Source organism: Ostrinia nubilalis, chromosome 17 (genome assembly GCF_963855985.1).
Source record: "Ostrinia nubilalis chromosome 17, ilOstNubi1.1, whole genome shotgun sequence".
Classification (NCBI taxonomy): Eukaryota; Metazoa; Arthropoda; class Insecta; order Lepidoptera; family Crambidae; genus Ostrinia; species Ostrinia nubilalis.
Window position 1 is genome coordinate 12,949,753 of NC_087104.1, and position 22,639 is coordinate 12,972,391.

Consider the following 22,639-nt stretch of genomic DNA (forward strand, 5'->3'; position numbering starts at 1 on the left):
TTTCCGGCTCGTAGTCGAGAAGTTTTCTGCCCCAGCGGCCATTAGCTCTGTCTACGAGCTGTTTTCCATGTATTTAGTTGTGAATATTTTGATCCTCTAGGGACCTCTATCGATCTGGAGTGCTGTAGGGCCCCAATGCGTGCTCTACACTCCAGAGACGAACTTCACTAACACCCTAATGGACTTGGTGGGTCAGAAACTGGACCTGCCACTGTTGAAGACTTTAACTGGTTAGTTACGGATAACAAGACTTCTTTACAAGGCAGTTAGGTAGGCTATGCTGAAGAGTCAGGGTGTTATAGCTACTTAAAACTCTTTACGTATCACAGTACATGGTATAATGTACAGTCTTTTCAGAAGTAATAATACAGTCAGAATTCGTGGGTGTTGTTGTTGCTGTTTTCAATTGATTATGAAATCGAAATTCTTTATAGTAAAGACACATTAATTTGCAAAGCTAGTTCTAAAATACTTAAAGTTAAACTTAGATAAAGTTAGATAAAACTCTTTAAGGTACCAAGTCAAATAATGCGCAAGGATATTATCCATTCCACAACGCGTCCACCGTATTCGGATACACCAAGGAGATGGGGCCAGATGAAGCGGTCATCGTGTTTCATGTGAGTAACTAATGTCTCTATTTATACACAACAAAAAATAAGTAAACAAACAGGTATATTAATTTTGTGTCAAAATCTTGTTAGCATAGCTTACTTACAACATTCCATAAACATGGGAGTAGTATAACCCTCCGAAATATTTCAGCTATTGTTAGCTGGGGTCTAGTCTCTTCTATGGTTTAAAAAGATCTCTTCTGGTGTTTTACACGTATTTCAGAACGTAGCAGAACACAGCTGGCCAGACAACCTCAATTATTCAATCCGAATGAAGAACCAGTTCATGACAGACGGACCACTCTCTGATGGCGAGGAGTACAACGTGATTCCACTGCCTCATAAACAATATGGTGAGGACCTAAGTAGTACTTAAAATGAGAAGAATTCTGGAGAAATAGGCATCGCTTGTGAAACATGAGAATTGTCTAATTAAAGACATGGTCCACGTCCACCCGATAATGTGGAGCGACGACCTCAAGGTAGCAGGAAGGCGCTCGTTGCAGGCAGCTACCAACCGGTCAATATGGACATCATTGGGGAAAGCCTATGTTCAATAGTGGTCGTCCTGTGGCTGAAATGATGATGAAGATGATGAACCACATGAAGACGCCATTTGCACTGAAAAGAATAACATAATTTTGAAATTCTATAAAAAAACCTATACTTTTTTAGATATCGTTATTTTCTAGGAACAATATACAAGTCGTTCATGCGACTCCAATGGGCCGTAGACACCAGCTTCATAGAAATGATGACCGGCAACGTAGTTAAACAGGTATTTTATGCCGAATACAAAAAAATACACAATACCTACTCTTTAAGGGCAAACCTTGCGATAGCAATTTATTCGTTTTTCCTTTTCTAGAGAATGTCGGTGCAAGAGTTTCCATACGTCAGTTACTCTAGCATAGAAGATAAAGGCGCCACTCACTCTCTCAAATCGGACTTACTGTTTTTCGCAGCTGATCTAGCAATATTGCCGGGTTTTTACACATTAATGTTACGCACGTTAACTGAAAAGGCGAATGGAGTACAGGTAATTTGGTAATTGCTAAAACTCGTGCCATATGTAGCTACATCATTTAGCATAATGTACTACTTACGTACAGTATAGGTGCTGCAGAACAATGGGAACAGACTTCAATAAGATGATACTTGGACCATGCATCGTCAAATTATCACTTCACGGGATTTATTGCAACAAATATTATTTACCGTTAAAATAGATATTGTTGCAATAAATCCCGTGAAGTGATAATTTTATAGTAAAAAATGCAACATAATAGTTTAAAATATTACATGCATCGTCAGTCAATGTCAACTGCTTACAGGTTCAGAACTGTCTTGTACTCTGCTTACGGGACTAACTAATCTCACCTCTCACCCCAATACAGCATTTCTGTAACCAGAAACTGCAACTTGACTGCTAATGAGGCCCATCCCATGTAGATTGAGTTGTAAAGTTGTAATAGTCTACTTCATCATTATTTATGTATTTTTAAATGGCAGGAGCTTATGAAAATGACGGGCGTGACTCCTTACGACCTGGCCACGTCTCACGTCCTAAACGCCCTGGTTCCTGGGCTGATATACTCGCTGGCCAGCACTGTGCTGATGAAAATGGAACCGTCGGCTCTGCTGATGAAGTCACACTCGTTTCTCATCTTCTTGGCCATGTTCCTCCAGAGCTTGTTCACAATTACTGCGGCGATGGTCAGCAGTTATTTGGCGAGACAAGGTGAGGGTGTTAAATGGAGAAATGGATTATGCTAAAGGTGTCACTATTTGGCGAAACTGGCGAGTGTCAGAACGATTTTTCAAGTATGTAGTAGAAACAATTTTGTTGAAAGAGATCTCATCACTCTCTGAATATATTGTCTTTTCGCTAAGATTGTTGTCCGTTCTTCAAGTGATTTTATTGAAATTATCTATATTCTTCACAGCACCACCTACTGGACTGACAGTATCAGCGGTATACATTTTGCTAACTCTACCGGCGTATATCGTCAGTAATTTGGATTTGTCTAAATACATGGTGTACCCCTGTGGGCTGATACCTTTCATGCCGCTCTCCTGGATCTTCAAAGAAGCTTGTAAACTTGAAGCTATGGGTGAGTGACTACCAAATATTCAGTATTACCAGGCCTGTTCATCTCCGCGAGTTTACATCGAAAACAAAACACGCACGATTGCCCCCTACAAGAGTACTATTCGACAAGGCCTCACATACGAGCGAACATTGACTCACGCACGCGTATTCTTGTGTATGATGGAAAAAAATAAAGAAAATGGTGTACTAAATACTGTGCAGTATTTAACTGCCTAAATAATAATAAAAACACAGAATGTACTTTTTTAAGTTGCCTCAAGACACTGAGAGGTAAATAAGTAGTTAATATTATTCATGATAATTCATGCTAAATCATGTATTTCCTCCGCCATTTTCTGCAGATTGGCACCTCACGTCACATCATTTTACCGAAGTCAGCCCTATAGCTTCGGCGCAGTGCCGATCACTGACGTTTGTCAACAAAATGGTACTTGACTCTTGAGACAGGCTAAATTACACCATATTGTTAATGACATTGAGCATACATTTTTTTAAATACCTTCGCGAAGTAAAACTTCTGTACGTAGTACTTATTATTATTCTGTGGTATTACCGTAACGTACGATACTGTAGGCTAATTATTATCTCTTTGGATAGAGGTTGTGCCACTCCACATTCATCGACGTCTTCATAACTGACTTAAAAGACAATCATCTAACATAGTCAGTAATGCAGCTTGATGATTATGTATCTCCTTGTTGCTCTTATTGGTAAGGTACTTATTACGAGTATAACAAAACCAAATAGTTTATGATTGAATTCAGGAACTGGGTTAACGCTCACAACCATGATGAAGTCCCACACAGACATGTCGGGCCCGGCGCTCATGGCGTACATCGTCTTCGTCATCCACATCATCCTGTGCGTGGCACTGTTCTGGTACCTGGACCTGGTCATCCCTGGCTACTATGGCTCTACGCATCCGTGGAACTTTCTCTGGCAGGTTAATTTTAATTTGAAATGGTAAGGTCTTTAGTACCTATTCTAATACAGCTCTCATGATGTCCTTGATACTTCAATATCAGGATTCACTTTGTAGGTTCGGATTTAGGACATTCGTTGGAAGAGTCTTAGTTAGACGAAAAATTTTAGATGCACGCTAATCTAAATATTTAATAGATATACTAATATAGTGAACCCTTCCAATGTTTTACTTTGTACCCTAGTAGACAAGCTGATGTTACAACTCATAGATCCGTAAAATCTAAAAATGAGACGATTTCTTTTATTCCATCAGAAAGAATATTGGTCCAAAACTGCATCAGACCCAAATATCGGGACGGAGAAAATAGAAAAGCCACTAGCACAGGTTCAAGACCCGCAGTACTTCGAGGAGCCTCCTAAACACCTGGAGGCTGGAATCAAAGTCATCAACGTCACCAAGGTATGTACAGCCGACGTAAGATCAGACCACACATTTCTGCTGTCTGTAATGAGTCAATTACAAGGGTACTCGTATAGAAAACAAATCACATTGTCACCTATGAAGACCTGGTCTAAAACTAAGTATTTAATCTCACAGGAATATCCTAAGCATAGGGCACTGGACAACGTATCTCTAGAAATTTTTAAAGGTGAAATCACTATCCTATTGGGACACAACGGTGCCGGGAAGAGTACGCTCATGTCTGTCATCACAGGTGAGTACATAATGATTGTTTTGAAGCTAATTCGTTGGAAAAAAAAGCAATATTACCTATATTGCCTTCTTGTCATTTAGGTATGACGGGCGCTACCAAGGGCAAGGTTCTCGTGAATGGTTTTGACATGATGTCTCATAAGGCGGCAGCGAGACAGCAAATGGGCCTGTGTCCGCAACAGAACATGTTCCTTGAAAGTTTATCAGTCATTGAGCACGTCATGTTCTTCACGCTGGTGAGTTGCTTAAAACTTTAAGCCATATTTACAGAAATTTTTCCCCTGAATTTCAGTTGATCAAAGAATTTCGGGATGTCCTTGAGTAGACAAGTATAGATCTTGATGTAAAAAAGAAGTATTTAGAAGATTTAGAAGTGACTTTGAAAGAATTGAGCTGCTAAACGATTTATGCTATTTCAGCTAAACGGTGGCACATTTGAAGAAGCCCGAAAATCATCAAAGATCCTCTTAGACCAGCTCCATATAAAGGATAAGGCTAAAAACAAAACTTCTCAGCTATCTGGAGGTATGCAGAGACGGGTCCAGTTAGCGTGCGCCCTAGCAGGCCAAGCTAGCGTACTATTGCTGGATGAGCCAACGTCAGGTTTGGACGTGGAAACCAGGCGTTCGCTTTGGGATCTGCTATTGGTTAGTATAGAAAAGGTGAAAATAATTACTGTACAAGTAATCACAACTTACTATACCATGTTATTTCAACACAGTCCTTGCGAGGGACACGCACCGTCCTGCTGTCGACTCACTTCATGGAGGAGGCGGACGCTTTAGGCGACCGCGTGGCGGCGTTGCACGCAGGCCAGCTACGATGCCACGCTACGCCCATGCACCTCAAGAGGGCCATAGGTAAAGTAATGTATCGACTTTACTGATGATTTATATGATTTGATTGCATCTCCGGCCGATATTTTACATCCCAAACTACAACCCTAACTTCGTTGCAACTTCCAATCTCAGTGAGGCCAATGTTACTGCTATTTACCGGGTTTGTATTGAAGGTAGAACATTTCAGTACATCATAGACATTTTCTTTTTGTGAAACTACAAATGTCTGGTAATACACGTGTACCTTAATAGAGAGATTCGAACCTGAAAGGTTCTCTTCTTCAGGTACCGGCTACCGCCTAACGTTCACCACGACCGGACTGCCTAACGAGCCAGCTATTACCAGTGCTGTCAAGTCTGTGGTCTCGGAGGCCACAGTCAAAGAATCTGGGTTCAATTCGATCTCCTACAACCTACCATCTGCAAACAGCAAGAACTTCCCCAGCCTATTTTCAACGCTGGAATCCCAGAAGACTGAGCTGCGTATTGAATCTATCGGAGTTGGAACGTCTACCCTTGAAGAAGTGTTCCTGAAGTAAGAATGTTTTGAAAATATAGGGTATCCGTAGAAGACGTGAGGAGAACGCAATTTGAAGTTTAAATACATAAGAATGCATAACGTATTCGCGTTTCTATTTTCGTTTCAGCCAAATGACGTCCACTACTGGACAAAGGCCTCCCCCAAGGTTTTCCACAATGAACGATCGCGCACTGCCCGCATCCAGGCTCTTCCCGCGACCTTTACCAGATCGTCGGTCCACCTAGTAGGAGGCCTGCCCACGCTAGTTCTTCCGTTTCTATTTTATTGCTTTATTTTCCCCAGACTTTGCAGTAATGTTGAAACTGGTCCAATAGCGGAGGATGAAATCAAAGGAAGGAAAGGTAAATCCCGAACGTTGGTTCAATAATACAACTAATATAATAAGCTGATACCAATTATTAAATAAGGCTGAAAATATTCCATTTCTTTTAGCGCCCAAGTACAAAAAATTAAAGGGTATACCCCTGTACTTCAGACAAATGATGGCACTAATCAAGCGATATTTGAGGTTCCTTTGGATCTACAAAATCACACAAATTGGATTCGTGAGTACCTTCTTTATTTTGAGATGTATAAAATCATATTTTAAGATTTCCTAACTTTAGAAATTGCAGGGAATAATCCGTGTTGTAATCCTAATATTGGTCATAACCGGTATCACGAACGACTCCAAACATCCGAAGAAAGACAAAACGTTTCTGGCCATGAACCTCGACATGTACAGACCCTCGTCAGACTACAGGATCCTGTACAAGATAGACGGGAACGACTCCGATCTGAGGCCGCTAAGTGATCAGTACCCGAGGGTGCATTTTGAAAGTGCCTCTGACGTTGATGAAGGTAAGGTTTCCTGGTTTAGATCTTCTTAATATGATTTGAGAGACTCATGCCCGTTTTCACCATTAATCCTTAATTTTTAAGAGACCCCTATGGTAACACATAACAGGAATGTTGTTTTCATAGGGGTCACTTAATTATTAGGGATTGATGGTGAAAACGGGCATCATGCTCCTGCAGACTAAGTGATCTGATGATGATGTTGATGAGAAATGTATAATAAATAATTGAACACATTTCGCAGCTTTGCTTCGTTCTAGTCAGCAAGATAAAATGGAGTACAACAACTATTTAGCTGGAATAGAACTTAATGAAACTGATGCTAAGGTGAGATTAAAAAGTCAAAGACAATTAAATAATCTTTCACAAACCAATCTAAGTCCTCATGTTTACAATGTTAGATACACGCATTATTCTTACCAAGATGTTTTTAACCCCATTAGAATTTGAAACTGCAAACCTGTTAAGCTAAATAGTAGATCGTAGAGGGAACTACATCTTGCTGCTGATCTTGAGGGTAAGTAAACAACTGAAGACTGAATTTCAGGTGATGTACACAACGACAGTACGTCACGCTGCTCCATCAGCTCTGAACGTACTATCCAACTTAGTAGCCACCCGCGCGCTACCTTGGGCGGGCGGCCGCACCATCACCACCTACAACCATCCTCTGGCTGGCGCATACACGCCCTACTCCTTTACGGAGATAAAAGAACCGAAAAGTATCACCAATATTAACCTTTGGATGTTTTCTACAACTCTCAGTAAGTAAAGTAACTACTCGATCTTTCTTAATATTTTTTTCGCCAAGTTTGTTTTACAAAAATGGTGTGATCTTTAAACTAACTACAGACTTTTGGTCAGCCGATAGTTTGGTCGGCTTCCAATTTGTAGCAAATCGGTAATTTAAAGAAAGGACTTTTCTAAAACTTAGTTTGCACCACCTAACTTTGTGTTTTTTGTATGAAGTTTGACACATACGTTAATGTAAGATGGTGCAACCCAGCTTAACTCTACATCCATTGCAGTGCTTCTCTCGGGCATCATCTTCATGATCCAACTGCCGTGCAAGGAGGCAGCGGGTGCGCGCCATATCCACGCCTTAGCTGGTTGTTCCCCAGAACTTCATTGGGCTGCCCTGCTGTTAGCATGTGCACTACAGGTGCTCCTCACGTACGTCGTCACTCTGATCGTGGCTTGCACCTTCCTGGATTTTGATAAGACTTTCTCGGACATGGAGTTTATGAGTAAGCAGCACCTTATTATAATATTCTAAGGCCCGGTTTCCACCAAAGCGGAGCGGAGACGAGAAATGGAAATAATGAAATCTGATTGGTTGTTCAAAACACTTCTACGCTCCTCTCCGCTCCGCCTTGTTGGAAAGTGGAAACTGACCTTACGTCTTGTGTAGTGTACAATAAACTGTATTCTATCTATTTTCAGTTGCAGCTTCGGTGGTGGTGCTATTGGGTAGCATGGCGATGCTCTCCTTTTCGTACCAGATCACGATATATTTCTCGCAGGGTCTGGCCGTTGGACTGATTGCTATCACAATGGTTTTTTTCGGTAAATTTTTAAAACTGTTTCTTTCTGGAGTCTTACAACTAGCTGGTATATTCCAGGTGTAATACCGTTTTTGGTTTTAGTTCTCATATTTCCAATACTTCTGGGATTGGTGCCATCGACAAGAGTCTTCGAACCAACGGCTGTGATAGTAATGCCTCCATACACCTTCAACCAGGCAATGGAGGGGTGTACCATGACGGCATACCTAAACGCGCTCTGCAAACTTAACAAGGACAAATGCCCAACTCTCGTGATGGCTATCCCGTATTTTGACGCTGACAAATGCTGCAGTAAGCCCTAGCTTTACATCAGTAATTTTAAATTCAAAGCTACTGCTTTAGTAAATTTTAATTAAGTCATTCAATACCAGAATCGGTGGACTCCAACCCGTGGTGCTATTTTTGCTTCCAAGACGTTGCGCCTGGAAAAAATATAATTTATCTGACCGTCCAAATCTTCCTGTATATGGTGAGATATTATTTATATTATGTCACATTATACAAAATCTTTATAAAACATGGTTAGTACAGACCACTCTTACTGTAATGTTGTTTTAGACTGTTGTGATCTTAAGCCAAAGAGGCATGTTCTGTGTGATATGGGAGAAGACTGTGAACTACACGTACAAGCCAGCAGCCCCGCGATACAATGATAGGATGGTCAAAGCAGAGCAGGAGTATGTCAAGAAAACTATCAAGCTTCGTAAGTCAACTTGAATCCGTAAACGACAATTATTTACTAAGGGTGGATTCGACCAAACAAGAGTAAATATTAATCTCAGAATAAATAGTCAGTTTTGACATATTTCCCATACTGAAACTGTCAATGTGCCAGTTGTACCAGGAGTTATTCTCGGATAAAAGTTTGGTTGAATCGGGCCTTAGCCATAAAATGTGCTTAAATGTAACATATTTTCAATTCGCAGCGCCGCAATATATCCCAGACTTAATGCTGGTGTCAAAAGTGCACAAGAACTACAGAGGCTTGACCAGTAGCTTCACGGCCGTCAAGGGCGTTAGTTTCTCCGTTAAGAGAGGTATGAAGATTCTTCTTTACTCTATCAGCTTTCTGCCATAAAAACCTTGGACTATTGCTTTTTCGTGAAACGTGGCCTCTCACTATAGGCCTTATACAGAAGCTCAAAGTTGCACAGCGTGCTATGGAGAGGGCTATGCTTGGTGTTTCTTTGCGAGATCGAATCAGAAATGAGGAGATCCGTAAACGAACCAAAGTCGCTGACATAGCCCGACGGATTAGCAAGCTGAAGTGGCAATGGGCAGGGCACATAGTACGCAGAACTGACGGCCGATGGGGCAGAAAGGTTCTGGAATGGAGGCCGCGTACCGGAAAACGCAGCGTGGGACGTCCACCTACAAGGTGGACCGACGACATCGTAAAGGTAGCAGGGAAGCGCTGGACGCAGGCCGCTACCATTCGATCAACATGGAAAGCATTGGGGGAGGCCTATGTTCAGCAGTGGACGTCCTGTGGCTGAAATGATGATGATGATGATGATGATTGCTTTTTACGGCTCTTCTATGCCAGTTGTTGCATAAGACATAAATTAATTATTGTATGTGTATGAATTATTGAATTAAAATATGGATAAAAGTATGAATAAAACAACTTTCTTGAGCTGTCAAAGTAGAGAAGTAAAATTTATTTTGTTTTAGAAGAAAAAGTAAAAAAACATTAAAAACTCTTTTGTTGGTTCTCAACATAGTCCGCGCGCGGAATGCGACACGCATTACAATTAAGGCCGGGTAACAGAGAAAATGGCGAAAATGAGGTTTTCATTTTTCATTTTTGAGGTACTAAACAGTAAAATAAAAGGCTAAGATTTTTTTTGGGCATAGTTGAGGATATTTTCTAGGGCTATTAACGGATGGAAACACGATTTGATGAAGTTGACTCGATAGAATAAATTCCCAAAGTTACCTCTATTCGTTTTCTAATAATGGTTTTATTTTTAAAATAAGCGATTTGAGATTCTGAATCTTTTACTAAACTAAAGTTCAGAAATAACTTGAGGGCTTTTAACGGATGAAATTTTTATATTGCGTCTTATTTAGTTACTATGTTAAAAAATGTGGAAAAAATCGCCCATGACGGCTTGGACTATCTCAATCAGTCGCGCGGTGGCGCTTACGGAGGACGGACGCGTGCCAGTTTTTTGGCCGTGACAGTTCCCGATATGTCAATATTTTTGACAATGATGACTTTGATGAGTCACAGTATAATAATACCAGTGTTACTGGAGAAAGCTAAAATTTTTGATAATTAAGAATTCTGAATTTTGTCTACCTATTGAAATTTAAATCGTTGGCATCCTTTTAAACTAAGACTCTACTCATGATACATTCCTCAAATATGAGACAAAACCAATGAGTTAAAATTACATTTTAATAGTACCTACATACAATCGTCTTCACTCTTTAGAAGAGCACACTGACACAAATAAATAATAAAAAATTAGGTCAGTGGGTCAAATATAGGGGCAGCTGCACGTCACTGAAAGACGATTCTGTTTACTCGGCATCTGGGCTGGAGAACATGAATCCTTGCTTACAGATGCAGATGTAAATAGAGTTGTAATTGGACAAATTTTACATGAAATGTTTAACAGAACTCAGTTAAAAGACACATACATGGAATACCAATAAGGTTGCGGAGGGAAAGCTACCTATTATAAACTAGCGGCCGCCCGCGACTTCGTTCGCGTGGACCTCGTTTTACCCCCGTTAGATATGATGTTTTACCTCATTTTACCCATGTTGATAGATGGCGTTTCACGGTTTCCCCCGAATGAATATTTACGAACGTCATACCGTAGTTTGTCCAGTGCTGTAGATTTTAACCAATGACGATAGATGGCGCTTTTAGACACGTCTTATTTATTTATTGAAATTTATTTGCCACATATCGTCATAATGTTAATCTGGGTTATAAACAATAATACTGTAAAGTTTCAACAAAATCCGTTTAGTAGTTTTTGCGTGAAAGAGTAACAAACATCCAGACATCATGACATCCAGACATCCAAACTTTCGCCTTTATAATATTAGTAGGATATTTCACAATCCAAACTAATATTTACTATTTAGCATTTACTTACAGTAAATATTAGTTTGGATCGTGAAATATTTAAAATAAAAAAAAGAATAAAACAAAATAGGGTTTCAAATTACCTATCTATAATCTAATATTATAAAGAGGTAAAGTTTGTGTGTTTGTATATTTGTTAAATTGTAAGGGGTAATCTCGGGATCTACTGAACTGATTTTAAAAAATCTTTCACCAATAGAAAGCCACATTATATCTGAGTGTAATAAGTTATATAAAAACCAAAAAATTCCACGCGGGCGAAGCGGCGGGCGGAAAGCTAGTTTATTTATAATTATGTAAGAGCATAATTATTAAAGTCGAAGTCAAACATTATTTATTTGTGTGGACCTATATTAACGAGAGATTGCAAGAGATTACAAGGCGTCAAATATTTCAAGAAAAAAATTAAAAACTATTATAAAGCTAAATTTTGCTCTCATGGAGCCTTTACCTACTCTGACAAATTAAGACTTAGAGAAGAAACTAATAATAAAACTATTTAACTGTCCTGCAATGAAAAGCTTGATCGGGTACAACACCTCAAGTTATTTCAGAACTTGATTTCATTAAAAGACTCCGAATATCAAATCGCTTAGGTATCAAAGTCAAACGATTCTGAAATGTCAAGTGGACTAATGAATAACCCATTAAGATAGTAGCGCCCTCCTGTCAATGACATACCTGGAACGATAGAGTTTTGAACAACTAATAAAAATGCTTTGTCCTAAATGACTGACGGATATCGTAGAGACCTGAAAGTTGGAAGGTGTGTTCTTTTTATGACGTAGGCATCTCATAAGAAAAGATTTTCCGAAATGGGGTCATGAAATGAAGGGGGTGAAAAAAGGGGGCAAAGTTTGTATGGGACAAAGTGATTCCTTGGTTCAATCTACTTGAAATTTAGTTTAACAATACCTTAATATAATTCATGAAAGACGTGTGGAACGGGTAAGTAATTTTGGCAGTCATTTTCTTCGAAGTTGATATCAATACTACTTAGTGCCTTTGATTTAATAACTTTTTATTTTTACAAGTGTTTGAAAACTCCATTTCAGATTGTGTTCAATGTCAAGTGAAATCTCAAATTGAAATGTCTCAATCTCAATGAGGAGACTCTGTATTTATTCCTAGAATTCCCCAAACACCGTCAAATTACCCTTTCGAATTCAAGACAGTGCAGTTTCCCATCAGTCTGCTTCGTAATGACTATAAACAAAGCTCAAAGTCAAACTCTAGGGACCTCTGCTTAAACTCCCATGAGTGCACAGAGGTACGCAGGTAACCGCGTGTGATGCTTATAGCAATTTTCGATAGGTACAGAACCCCGTACATACGTCATACATATTATAGAAAGAAAACACCCAGACCAATACAAACAAACATGTTTCTGCAATTTTAGTATGATGTTTTTATTTATTAATAAACAAAGAGACTGAACAAAATTGATGCGTACCTATACTGATTAATGTTATTAACCACATGCAAAGCTTCGTGAATTGCAACAACTATAATTAAATTTATTATCCAAGCTCTAAATAATCGCTACTAAGAGTAACTTATCATAAAAAAAAATTCCAATCGCTCAAGCTCCCAAGGGCCTACCGATAGGTCGGGTGACGTAATCTTGAAATTCTTTAAGCCGGCGCAGAACTTCCAGAAGGTCGGGCGACGCCACGGCCACTTTGAACAGTGTTTACTTCTGCAGTTATATTTTATATTTATTCGATTCTAGAATATATTCCCAAAAAGTCTGAAAGGTGTTTTAATTTGTATCACTTGGATATGATTTCTATTAGAAAGTGTTGTGAGTGTGACGCTTGAAAGGAAGGAAGTCAACCTAACCTAACCAACTGCGTATTTCTATACTGTGTAGCTGGAAATTGTGGCGGGAGCTCTTTGACGCGCTGTTTTCGGCGAAGAATTGCGCGCGCAGATTTTGACAGCGCGAAATACCTACTTTAGAAGAAATACCAAGCCTTAAACTAACATTATATTGATGATAATACCTTCTTGCAACAAATTGTTTAAATGAAATAAGAAAGGTAACATTACAATAAAAATCAAGATATTCATGAAACCTAGATCATAACAATCTTTGAAAATGTATCGGTCTATGTAACATTACATTTTCGAAAACAAAACTTGGTTCAAGTTTCCTCACTTGCATAAAAGAATTATAATGTAAAAGCAATGAAGAAATCCAACTTAGACATTTATGGATGTATCAGAAGCACTAAGACCCCCATCCAGTTTGACCCAATGTATGTAAAGCCCTTGTATTATATGTATGAAGACCTGGTATGATGACCAAGGCCTGATTACAAAAATAAGTTTGACTCCCTGAGTCTACAGTCTTGAAGACATGAGGCATTTTTGACATACTTTGCCTGCGTGTATATTTAGTGGAAAACAAAATTTTTGAATTACTATTTGTATAGGTATGTACAGTTTCAGATTGACATGAATGATTATTTACAGAGTTAGATGCATGCAATGAATTAATATGTACAGGTTTTGATTGTTGAAATGAATTACAATGTATTAAAGAATTATGCGAATTCTCTTTGCATACGGAACATGTAAAATTGTATCTACATTTTTGTACATGCTTATTTAAACATATTTTACATAAATTGCAATTATTTACATATGAAAGCCTTTCTGAATTAGTCATCAATAAAAAAGTAGGGCATTTGTACAATTTGTGATAACAATTTTTACATAATAAACAAGGAATCGTTGTAGATTTTACATTATTACACTTTGGGTTCGATTGTATATTACAAGTGGAAATATGAAAAGACCTCGAAGCCCTTTCTGTACGGCTCGTGTCACAAGCCGAGCTAGCCTCCAGCGAGATAGCACGTCTCTCTAGGAAACTTACCAGCGACTCCATACTGGGCATGCTACGATAGTCCTGCTCTGCACTAAACAATCTTACAGTCAGTGAATCTAATTTCTTCATCATGATGCACACCAATATGGAGTCCCAGCTATCAACGGGTTCATCATAGCTACGTAGCGCGTTCATTTGCTGCGAAATCTGTGACACTAACGGCCGAATACTGAAACACTACTCAAATCTGTCACTCAGCTGACGGGCTCCTAAATTTAAGTATCCTTCAATTTTAAATGGTATTCTCAAACGCTACTCAACGGATTTGAAGCCGTGATCAGCTAAGCAGCTCTCAAATGTTTACATAATGGCAACATTTACCAAAAAAAGTATTTTTTCATTTACACAAATGATAACTTTACGTCTTTTATCCATTACACGCAACATCGTTTGGTTATGTATTGTCTTTTATGGAAATATAATCAATCAACTTAACATAGAACAGTTTATTTTTAGTTTCTATTATATATAAATCTCGTTTTATCATATAAAAATAATAATGCTTGCATTTTTATTTAATTAAAAAAATAATTTTAAATATGATACTTTTTATTGTTGAAATCTATTAAGTGGCGATCGTGGACCGAAACGTAACCACAATTGACATTTATCATTGTTGACTGACAGAGCATCAAATTGACAAATCAACAACTCTTGGAAATGCTGCTATGCGATGTCCCCTTAATCCTCAGAAATAGGCATGTTTATGTAAAGCGATTTCATAGCAGCTATTTTGGTTGTTACTTCGTGCACTATACGATGCACAGTTGGCTGTTAGATGTGGAAGATATCACCTAGTACACGTTCATAACTTCCCGTTGCGTAGAACAGTAGGGTTATAATAAGTATTTGGTCCACTGGTTGTATGGCATTTGGTGAGGGGTTTCAAAGAGCTTCCAAATTATGAATCCAGAAACAACACCGTTTCTTTAGAGACGCGGAACCTCGCTCGGAATTGCATGTCATTATAATAATATTTTTCAATAGCGTTCAGCCTTATTGCGTTCCTGCGATTAGATCTAGGTATTTCCTCGAGGCTCGAAAGAAATGATAACGATGACACACATTATTTACCACTATTTAGGGGTATTTCTCCGGATCTGGATTATTTAGTTGATTACCCCGACCTTTTTTATTTTTGAATTTAGAGTAAGTTTAGGTAAAACATTTCAAAATAGACATTGTTACGTGCATATTTTTTATATTGGCCCATCTGTAGCAAGCAGGAATAAAAAGTTATGTGACATCAAAATTTTCATGGTCGGGGTAATCAAAGTTGGGAGTCAGAGTAATCAAAAATAAAACAAAATATTTTATTTTCTAAGGTTTTTTTATGTTATGGTGAAATAAATGTTATTAAAACTAGCCATTTGTTATTCTGATGTATAAACGACAATATTGTAAAGTTTCAACAATATCTGTTAAGTAGTTGTTGCGTAAAAGAGTAAAAAACTTTCGCTTATACATATAATATTAGTGACTCAATGTCCTATGTCTCCTATATGGGACAGAAGGCGTCCACAACTCAACAGTCCTCCATCGCATTCGGTTTTGAGCTTCGCGTTTGATCTCGCTCCAAGTCTTGCCGATCTTCTTCGCCTCGTCTGCTACAGTGCGCCGCTATGTTTTTTTGGCGCGACCATGTTTGCATTTTCCCTGGGGGTTCCAATCTAGAGCCTGCTTGGGGATATTATCGGGGTCCCTTCGGAGAGTGTGGCCGATCCAGTTCCACTTGCAGCGTTTGATCTGCTGGCCGATCGGTATTTCGTAGCAGCGTTCCAAGAGTTTGTCGTTTGGAGATTTTGGAGAATTCGAAATTTTGGAGAACTGATTTGACGTTGGACCCGAATATTTTGATCTTGCGTGGGTCAATTTCCGTAATTGCCATACGGCTCGAAGTTGTGCGAAGGTAGCTCTGGCCTTGGCAATGCGCGAAATGATGTCCTTTTCGGTACCTCCAGACTCTGACACGATGCTCCCGAGGTAAGTGAAATTGTGGACTCGTTCCACAGCCTCTGCACCAACGGTGTGCAATTCCTCACACCAGATCGCATCTCTTGGGTCTTCCGATACTGACACCCTTGCTTTACCCTTTTTTCGGCACAATAATTAGAAGCCCCTTATGCCAGTCATCTGGGAGTTCCTCTTCCATCCAGATATTTTCGGCGACAGGTGTCAGGACGTCGACGGCGGAGTTTACATCGGCTTTCAGCATTTCTGCGGTGATAAAGTCGAGTCCAGGGGTCTTGCCAATTTTGAGAGACAGGATAGCCTTGGTCACTTCGTCGCCCGCACTTTAAGCGCCATCCAGCCCGTGCTAGATGAGTGGGTGCTACGCCAGCACGGTCGTCTAACGTACCGGACGACTCAAATATTCACGGGCCACGGCTGTTTCGGGGACTATCTTTACCGGATAGGTCGGGAGCTCGATGCCAGGTGTTGGCACTGCGATGCTGCGACGGACTCCGCACAGCACACCTTGGAGGTGTGCCCAGCGTGGGATGCTGAGCGGGAGTCCCTCGTAGCCGCAGTGGGAGACGACCTCTCTCTGCAGGCCGTAGTGGCCCGCATGGTGGGGAGTAAGGAGATATGGCACGCGATGCTCTCCTTCTGCGAGGCAGTTATCTCGCAGAAGGAAGCGGCGGAGAGGGAGCGAGAGGCTTCGGCTGATGCCCCTATGATCCGCCGCCGTCGTCCAGGGCGACGCAGGAGGGTTTACAACCTACACGCTCCTCCTTAGGAGTCTCGACCGCTGGGTATGGGGATGCCCGGCGGGCGCCTTACGAGACCCGTGGCGCCGGCGCACCAGTGTCCAGTGCGCCGTTAGCGGACGACCCGAGAGGAATCACTATTCCCCTCGAAGCTGGAGGGGCTCGCTCAAGAGCGAGCTGTAGCCTGAGACGGAGCCGCGGACGAATGTCCAATAGGACAATAACTCGCGGCTTCGTATCAATGGCCCCGGAGGACACCGTCGGGTTTTTAGTGGGTAGGCCCCGCCCTCCCGGCGGGGAGAGTCCCACATAACCCACTGACTGACTGTCCCCATCAGCCAGTGGGCATGCGCAAAGCATTTCCCGACGCAAAAAAAAAAAAAAAAAAAAAAAAAAAAAAAAGGTCACTTCGTCGCGGGTTGGTGGGTTAACGTTGACGTCGAGCAGCCTAGGTGGAGTAGAGTGTCTCAGGTCCCACAGAGGCTCAGGCGTGGTGGTGGCGACTGTTACACCGGTAAGGCGGAAGATAGGATAAGATATTATTATTATTAATAATATGTATTAACAGGATTTCATATTAGTAAATGGTTATTTTTGCTTAATAAACGTTATTTAGTTAATCAATTATTAGTAAAATTACAGTTCTATTGATTACCCGGTGACAAAAGTCGGGGTAATCAAGGTCGGGGTAGTCAAAAAATTAAGGTTTATCCTGAGCCCTGCCCAATCTGTAAGTTGAATCCCAAATGTTTTAATACACAAAAAATGCGGTTACATGGACCATTATTCCTGTACATTCTCAAAAACTTTCCATGTAAAGAAACCTAAAAAAACAGGATAGAGTAATCAACCGTGCACTGAACCAAGGTCTGGGTAATCATATTCTTATCTCGATAACTCCGAAATCTTGCGACGAGTCGCATTACCGGACACCTCGGCACGGAGGCCACCACTAAAGGTTCACGGGGGAGGATAGAGCTCGTTTCTAAATTGCGTAGCTAGGGACGTAGGCGCACATTAGCGACGTGTCGGGGTAATCACGGTTAACGCCCGGACACAACTTCAAATAGTTATTTTACAAAACCTTTTAGTGATATAGTTATATCGTATTTAATTTATCAATGTTTATTTAATCAGTAATCGATTACATAAGCATTGAAAGCGGTAACAATAACGGATTAATTTATACGAGCAAATTTGTTCTGAAATCGGGAGCGCGGACACGCCGTGGTAATCAATTTTTGACGACTTACGATTTTTTTTTAATTACTTAATTAACTATTATTAACTATCTCTGTGGTTTAACAACAAGAACCAAAGTTATACTATTAGATAAAAATATTTGTTACTAAAATATTATGATATTCGGGTACTTTTTGGCCCCGGACACGTGATTTTCTTGGCCGGTGGAATGACCCTTAGGTCGTTTTAGGTATAACAATAGGATTTAAGATACCGCGCAAGCACTCTCAAATTTAACAGCTGCTTAAGACGATTTGACAGTTGTTTGAGTAATGCTTAGCGTTGAATGGCGTTTCAGTATGCGAAAATTCATTTAAGTGGCGTTTGAGTGCAACTTAATTTGAGAGGTGCTTAAAAATTGAGAACTGCTCAGATATTGTTTTGAGTATGCGAAATGTAAGTTTAGGAGCTGCTTAACTATTTGAGAAGCCGTCAAATATTTAAATGGCGTTTCAGTATTCGGCCGTAAGGAACGAATGGCCTGGGCAGTGCCAAGCGTAATACTAGGCAGATCTAAAAGAGCACTAACGGCCGAATACTGAAACACTACTCAAATCTGTCACTCAGCTGACGGGCTCCTAAATTTAAGTATCCTTCAATTTTAAATGGTATTCTCAAACGCTACTCAACGGATTTGAAGCCGTGATCAGCTAAGCAGCTCTCAAATGTTTACATAATGGCAACATTTACCAAAAAAAGTATGTTTTCATTTACACAAATGATAACTTTACGTCTTTTATCCATTACACGCAGCATCGTTTGGTTATGTATTGTCTTTTATGTAAATATACTCAATCAACTTAACATAGAACAATTTATTTTTAGTTTCTATTATATATAAATCTCGTTTTATCATATAAAAAAATTAATGCTTATATTTTTATTTAATTAAAAAAATAATTTTAAATGTGATACTTTTTATTGTTGAAATCTGTTAAGTGGCGATCGTGGACCGAAACGTAACCACAATTGACATTTATCATTGTTGACTGACAGAGCATCAAATTGACAAATCAACAACTCTTGGAAATGCTGCTATGCGATGTCCCCATAATCCTCAGAAATAGGCATGTTTATGTAAAGCGATTTCATAGCAGCTATTTTGGTTGTTACTTCGTGCACTATACGATGCACAGTTGGCTGTTAGATGTGGAAGAACGTGCGTAGAACAGTAGGGTTCCTAATAAGTATTTGGTCCACTGGTTGTATGGCATTTGGTGAGGGGTTTCAAAGAGCTTCCAAATTATGAATCCAGAAACAACACCGTTTCTTTAGAGACGCGGAACCTCGCTCGGAATTGCATGTCATTATAATAATATTTTTCAATAGCGTTCAGCCTTATTGCGTTCCTGCGATTAGATCTAGGTATTTCCTCGAGGCTCGAAAGAAATGATAACGATGACACACATTATTTACCACTATTTAGGTCAATTTAGGTATAAGAATAGGATTTAAGATACCGCGCAAGCACTCTCAAATTTAACAGCTGCTTAAGACGATTTGACAGTTGTTTGAGTAATGCTTAGCGTTGAATGGCGTTTCAGTATGCGAAAATTCATTTAAGTGGCGTTTGAGTGCAACTTAATTTGAGAGGTGCTTAAAAATTGAGAACTGCTCAGATATTGTTTTGAGTATGCGAAATGTAAGTTTAGGAGCTGCTTAACTATTTGAGAAGCCGTCAAATATTTAAATGGCGTTTCAGTATTCGGCCGTAATATGCGTTTTAATCATTAGTCCCTTAGTGTCGTATCTCCTATTTAACAAAGCAATAGCATCATCATACGACTGGTTTATGAGAGGCAGATTATTTACAAGATTCAAAGCCTCGCCCTTTAAATAGCCCTTTAAATAATATAATTTTTGTACATTGGATAACTTACAGTTTTTGCCTATTAATGCCATAAAAATCTCGATGAATGGCTTGTATGCACAGACGTTGTTACCGTCAAACGATTGGATTTCTATTGGAGGCAGCCTCGTGGTCTCGAACAGCGGCGTCGAAACGTCCACGGCACTCGCAAACCCCAGCGGCGAAGCACTGCTGCGGCGGTCCAGAAGAGCGTCGATCCGGGAGAGGACATCGTAATAGCGGTCTTCGAACTCCTCGTCACCGTCCAACACCTCCTGGCCTTGCAGAATGGCCTCGTCCGCCAGCTTTGACGTTTGCCTACTTCTACTTGTATGTTTGTCACAGGCGAATGTTTTGGTCTACTGGGCGTAAACGGAGCAGGCAAATCTACCATGTTCCGGATGCTGACTGCAGACATGTGCCCAACCAAAGGGCGCATCTTTACTAACGGCCATGAACTGACGTTTCCGTATTCCAGTAAGGTGATTAGCTTTGAGTGAACTTTTTAAACTTCTCCCAGATTATTTTTTAGAGGACACCATTCGTAAACCTTTCCATATCAGACACACCATCTATGTCTCTACCAATGAATAGTGAATTGGTTCCAGTATCTGTACTCTCTGGGCTACTGCCCTCAATTTTGGGGCCTGGACGACTTCTTGACCGGCCGGCAGAACCTGGATCTCCTTCTCGCGCTCCACGGCCTCAACGAACGCGACACGAATGCCGAAACAAAGGCCTGGATCAAACTTGTTGGTACGTTTTTGTTTTCTAATTGATCAACGGTAGAGTACTCACTGTATACGGAAGTAATCCCCTCGAAGCTGGAGGGGCTCGCCCAAGAGCGAGCTGTAGCCTGAGACGGAGCCGCGGAAGAATGTCTAATAGGACAATAACTCGCGGCTTCGTATCAATGGCCCCGGAGGACACCGTCGGGTTTTAGTGGGTAGGCCCCGCCCACCCGGCGGGGAGAGTCCCACATAACCCACTGACTGACTGTCCCCACCAGCCAGTGGCAAAGCATTTCCCGACGCAAAAAAAAAAACTCACTGTATACGAGTCTGGACCTTGACCAACTGTGACCTGACTTTGTCCCGTAACTTAGTGGGTACCACCGCCACGCTACAGATCTCAACAAAAAAGACGCGCCTGGGCCATGTCAGTGCCATAGCAGTGGCAATTCACATTGGATTCAATCACTTTTATTTCCGCTATCACGGCTAAGTTCAGCATTTCAACGTTATGTTTCTGGATAGGCCTGGAAAAATACACGGACCAGCTGGTGTCAGGCTACAGCGGCGGCTGCCTGCGGCGGCTGGCGGCGGCGTGCGCGCTGTGCACGGGCGCGCCGCTCACGCTGCTGGACGAGCCCACGGCCGGCGTCGACGTGGCCGCGCGTCGCCGCGTGTGGTACGCGCTCAAGCGCAGCCTGCGGGATCAGCATGCCATCATCATCACCTCGCACAGGTACTCCGACTCTGAGTCCGAGACCATACTCAAGAGCTAATAAAGCTAAATTACACAATTTCACGCAATCAGTAGCCAACGATAACCCACGCAATATTAAAAGGTACGACGTAGTTGGAGCAAAATTTATAGAAACCCATGAGTGATGCACAAGCTTCCATAGGACACGTCTTATAGCACGAGGTCACACCATCCATCTTAATTACATCCATACTCTATTCGCATTGATGCAAATGAAGCCGGTGATGTTTAAAGCAACCATGTACTTAAGACTTTAAATATTTCAGTTTGGACGAGATGGAAGCACTGTGCCATCGTATCTCCATCATGGCTGCCGGTGAGATATGCGCGTTGGGCTCTCCCGCCGGACTGCGAGCCGCGTTTGCTTCGGGGCACTCGGTCTACTTGAAGATCAAGTATGAACCGGGCGCGTCAAGCATGAGACACAGAAGATCTCGACGAAAGGGCAGTAAAACTGGTAATGAATGAAGTAAATCTCTGTTTTGCACATCTTATAATTTGGTCTCAAATTAAAACATTTTTAATTTCCAGTCACTATAGCACCAAACCCGAAAGCATATCGACTAAAAGCCGCGATAGAGAAGAAATTCAAGTGTACTCTCAAAGATGAGCATAAGGTAAGCAATTTTTCAACACGATGTCAAAATAGTTGTCTGAACTACAGCTTTCATTATTGAGATACATTTATTGTTGCCATTACAATAAGGATACTTAATGATAATAATATATCCATAGACGATGCTGCACTACCACATAAACGAGACGATGGAGTACAGCAAGCTGTTCCAAGAGATGGAAGATTTGAAGACCACCTTCTCAGAGTTGATCGAAGACTATACCGTCTCGGAGACGACGCTGGAAGAGGTATTCCTATCATTCGCGAAGCCCCAGAACGGTCCAGCGGGTAAATCTAAATCGGGGACAAAGCCTAAAGGGATTCTAAAAGATGTGTCAGCTGGACCCGCGTAATTATTTTTATCTTCCCTTTTTACGGATTTGAGCTATCATGGTTGCTTTTGAAGTACCATAATTCTGAACGTAACCAAGAAGGAAAAATAATTACACTGATCGAAGATGACTATGGCAATATTATGTCCCTGTATTAAATCATGAAATCATTAACAAACTCATAGGGGAGTAGTTTTACATTTTGTTTTTAGACAGTTTTTGTAAATACTTACTTTATAATTATTTTTGAA

The 22,639-nt window shown here is 40.7% G+C and overlaps 1 protein-coding gene across 1 annotated transcript; it reads left to right on the forward strand.

Moving 5' to 3' along the window:
* Positions 1 to 202: 202 nt before the first annotated feature.
* LOC135080271 (phospholipid-transporting ATPase ABCA1-like) lies at positions 203 to 22,594 on the forward strand. Its single transcript, XM_063974958.1, has 31 exons — positions 203 to 230; positions 514 to 620; positions 838 to 967; positions 1,307 to 1,392; positions 1,483 to 1,653; positions 2,127 to 2,355; positions 2,561 to 2,728; positions 3,492 to 3,670; positions 3,965 to 4,111; positions 4,250 to 4,367; positions 4,448 to 4,602; positions 4,786 to 5,013; positions 5,088 to 5,226; positions 5,491 to 5,740; positions 6,029 to 6,087; positions 6,179 to 6,291; positions 6,361 to 6,586; positions 6,828 to 6,910; positions 7,131 to 7,347; positions 7,612 to 7,830; positions 8,027 to 8,149; positions 8,230 to 8,439; positions 8,520 to 8,617; positions 8,707 to 8,851; positions 9,075 to 9,185; positions 20,298 to 20,434; positions 20,561 to 20,708; positions 21,209 to 21,419; positions 21,707 to 21,897; positions 21,972 to 22,057; positions 22,176 to 22,594. The coding sequence occupies exons 2-31, from the start codon at positions 588 to 590 to the stop codon at positions 22,407 to 22,409; spliced, it is 4,644 nt and encodes a 1,547-aa protein (XP_063831028.1). The 5' UTR covers positions 203 to 230; positions 514 to 587; the 3' UTR covers positions 22,410 to 22,594.
* Positions 22,595 to 22,639: the final 45 nt, after the last annotated feature.